The sequence below is a fragment of the Vicugna pacos genome, chromosome 5 (assembly GCF_048564905.1).
Source record: "Vicugna pacos chromosome 5, VicPac4, whole genome shotgun sequence".
In the NCBI taxonomy this organism is placed as follows: Eukaryota; Metazoa; Chordata; class Mammalia; order Artiodactyla; family Camelidae; genus Vicugna; species Vicugna pacos.
Genome location: NC_132991.1, coordinates 9,709,101 through 9,711,827, shown reverse-complemented (window position 1 = coordinate 9,711,827; position 2,727 = coordinate 9,709,101). Strand labels below are relative to the sequence as shown.

At 63.7% G+C, this 2,727-nt stretch overlaps 1 protein-coding gene across 3 annotated transcripts; it reads right to left on the bottom strand.

The window, feature by feature from the left end:
• Nucleotides 1–288: 288 nt before the first annotated feature.
• Nucleotides 289–2,506, bottom strand: C1QL2 (complement C1q like 2). Of its 3 annotated transcripts, none has more exons than XM_072962084.1 (3): nucleotides 2,123–2,506; nucleotides 1,823–2,077; nucleotides 503–1,225 (listed from the first exon to the last, which is right to left on the bottom strand). In XM_072962084.1, exons 1-3 carry the CDS (start codon nucleotides 2,504–2,506, stop codon nucleotides 1,046–1,048), a joined length of 819 nt encoding a protein of 272 aa, XP_072818185.1. In that variant the 3' UTR covers nucleotides 503–1,045. The 3 variants fall into 3 exon arrangements, with proteins under 3 accessions (XP_006196307.2, XP_072818185.1, XP_072818186.1); XM_072962085.1 differs by having other exon boundaries at nucleotides 1,823–2,070; nucleotides 2,128–2,506; XM_006196245.4 differs by having other exon boundaries at nucleotides 289–1,225; nucleotides 1,823–2,506.
• Nucleotides 2,507–2,727: the final 221 nt, after the last annotated feature.

Here is a 2,727-nt window from a genome sequence, read left to right as displayed (position 1 = left end):
GCCTGAGTGGGTGTGTTTCTTCGGGGACTTCTACACTTCCTTTTAGGGGCAAACAGCTCAGAGATCACCTGATGGCTAATGCCTCTTTCATGCCTCTCATTTTGCTGAAACACCTCCTCTTTCTTTTCCTTCTCCAGAAACTCCTGTCCTTTGACCTCCTTCTAGGCTTGTAGCCTGAAGATCCAAACCTCCCTCTCCTGTCACCCTCTAACTCTCCCTCCCACCCACCTCTAGGCCCCTGCAGTTCAGGGCTGCTGCTCTGCCCAGTGGAGACTCCCCCTCCCCATCAGGGTGACATGCTGCTGTCACATCTCCCCACATCTTTTCACCCACCCCAGGTGGCAGGGAAAAGGCTGGCCAGCCGGGCATAGATGGAGGTATTCTAGGTATTTATGGTCAAGGAGGACATCTGGAGGCCCGGTCCTGGGGCCACGCTGATACAGACATTGGAGCCCAGAGTCTAAAAACATAATTTAATGCATCGTGGTGGATCTGAGGCGGGACCGCGGTGGGGAGGTGATTTTTCTGTTTGCTGGGATTCTGCTGAGGGTGGGATTTTGGCTGATGGACAGGGACATTTGCCAAGTATTTTAGGTCACAAAGAACAACATGCCAGGGAGCTCTTGCTCACTTTGGCCGACATCAGTGGCCAGGGCTGGGAGCCCTGAATCTCAGGACACTGGGAGGAGGAGGGGGACAGGAAGAGGGCAGGTATCCCGGCCGCACCTGTCCAGTCTAATCAGTTTGCCAAGTCTGTGCTGCTGCCTCGCTGGGGTTCAGGTTCACACCCATTTCTCCACTTGGGCATCCCCCTCGCCCTTCCTGGGTTGGGGACAGGGGCCAGAAGCACAGCCCAGACCGTGGCGAATGGCAGACACAACTGAGGTCGGGAGAGGGGCAGGAAGGACAGCAAGGATGTGTCTTTTCCAACGATGTCAGGAAGTGTCATGAAGTGTCAGGAAGCAAGAGCGGTCCTCCACAAAGAGCAGAGCGCCCCCGTGGGCCTAGGGCGGCCTAGAGGCCCCACCTCGCGCTCCCTGCGCCTCTAATCCGGGTACAGAAGAAAGCCCGAGAACGTGCTGTATTTGTTGTTATTGCCTCCGTGCGCCTTCCCGCCGTCCAGCTTCACGTACACCTCATCCCCTGAATCAAGGTGCAGCACCACGCTGTTGCTGGCATAGTCGTAGTTCTGGTCGGCGTCCTGCGCAATGGCGCTGGCCCGGACCTGGGGGCGAGATGCCAGAGCGGGTGGGCCCGGGTACCTCTGCCTGGGCCCTTGCCCGTCCCCCAAGTGCCGCCACCTTTGGCCCGTCTTCCGCCCGCGGGTCCAGGGTCCACGCTCCCACCCAGGCTCCACGGTCTCTCTCCAACTTAGCCAACTCCTTCCCGGTCCCCTATTCTCCGCAGCCGCCGAGTCCGGGAAGGAGGGGGAGAGAGGACTTCGTGGGCACTGACCCAGCGGGAAAAGGTGGGAACCAGGGGCCGGGGCGAGAGGAAAGGAGAAGGGAGGGCACAGGGGAGAACGGGGCGCACAGGGAGCTAAAGAAGAATGAGGTTTCCGAGGACCCCACGGGGCTGAAGGCGGATATAGCAATTGCGGGAGAGTGCAGTTTGGTAGCGGGGTCTCCGGGCGCTGGGAACACAACCTCTGGAGCTACATTTGGATAAATGCCACCAGGGCGCATTGGGAAACAGTGTTGTGCTGCGCTCCTTCCCGGGGCTAGCTAGGGCGCTCTCGAGTGGGGAGGAAGGAGGCTGGTTTCCCAGGCGGTGGGAACTGGGGTCTACTGGGATTTGCAGGAGTAGGGGAGGGGTCACTGACCTGCCCGTTCTTGCAGAGGTCCGCCCACATGCTGGTGCCGTCGCCGCCGCGCATGAGGATGTGGTAGGTGAAGAAGTAGATGCCACGCACCTGGCAGCTGAACTTGCCCGTAGTGGGGTCGTAGTGATTGCCGAGATTGGTGACCACGTCGTCGAACTTGAGCACCTCGTAGCCTTCGTGGGGGCTCTTAAGACCCACGTAGAAGGCGATCTTGGGACCGCTGAAGGCGGCGCTCAGCGCGCCGGTCACTTCGCCCTCGGAATCGCCGCCGCCCCCGGTTCCGCCACCCACCACCCCGACACCGCCTGACGCGCCAGCCGTCAGCTGCAGCCCGGGCAGCCCGGGCCGCCCCAAGTCGCCCTTCTCTCCCGGGGGACCCCTGGGTCCAGGTGGGCCCGGCTCTCCTGGGGGGCCCCGCGGCCCCGGCTTGCCGGGTCGCCCTGGGTCGCCCTTGGGTCCCTGGATGAAAGGGGGCGGAGGGTTGGCGCTCAGGTCCTGCATGACTTCCAGGGCGGCAGTGCTGGGTCCGGGCGGCGGAGCCTTAGCGCCCGCGGGCCCCCCTCCGGGTGCAGCGCTGTAGGGGTCGCAGATCATGCGGCAGGTGCCCATCATCTCGTAGTGAGCCGCGCCGGGGGGTGCCGCCTGCAACAGCAACGGCAGGGCGATGAGCAGCCCCAGCGCCATGGCCAGGAGCACGCCGACGGCCGCCAAGCAGGCGCGCCGCCGCCGCTGCCACAGCCGGGAGGCGACCGCCACCAGCTCCTCCTTGCCGCCTGGGGAGGTAATGGTGGGGCGGCGCGGGCGGCCCCGCTCCCCGCGCTCGGGGGCCGACTCCGCGGGTCCCGGCCGAGCCCCCGACGTGGCGACCCCTGCTCCGGGCGCTCAACTACTTCAGCAAGAGGCGT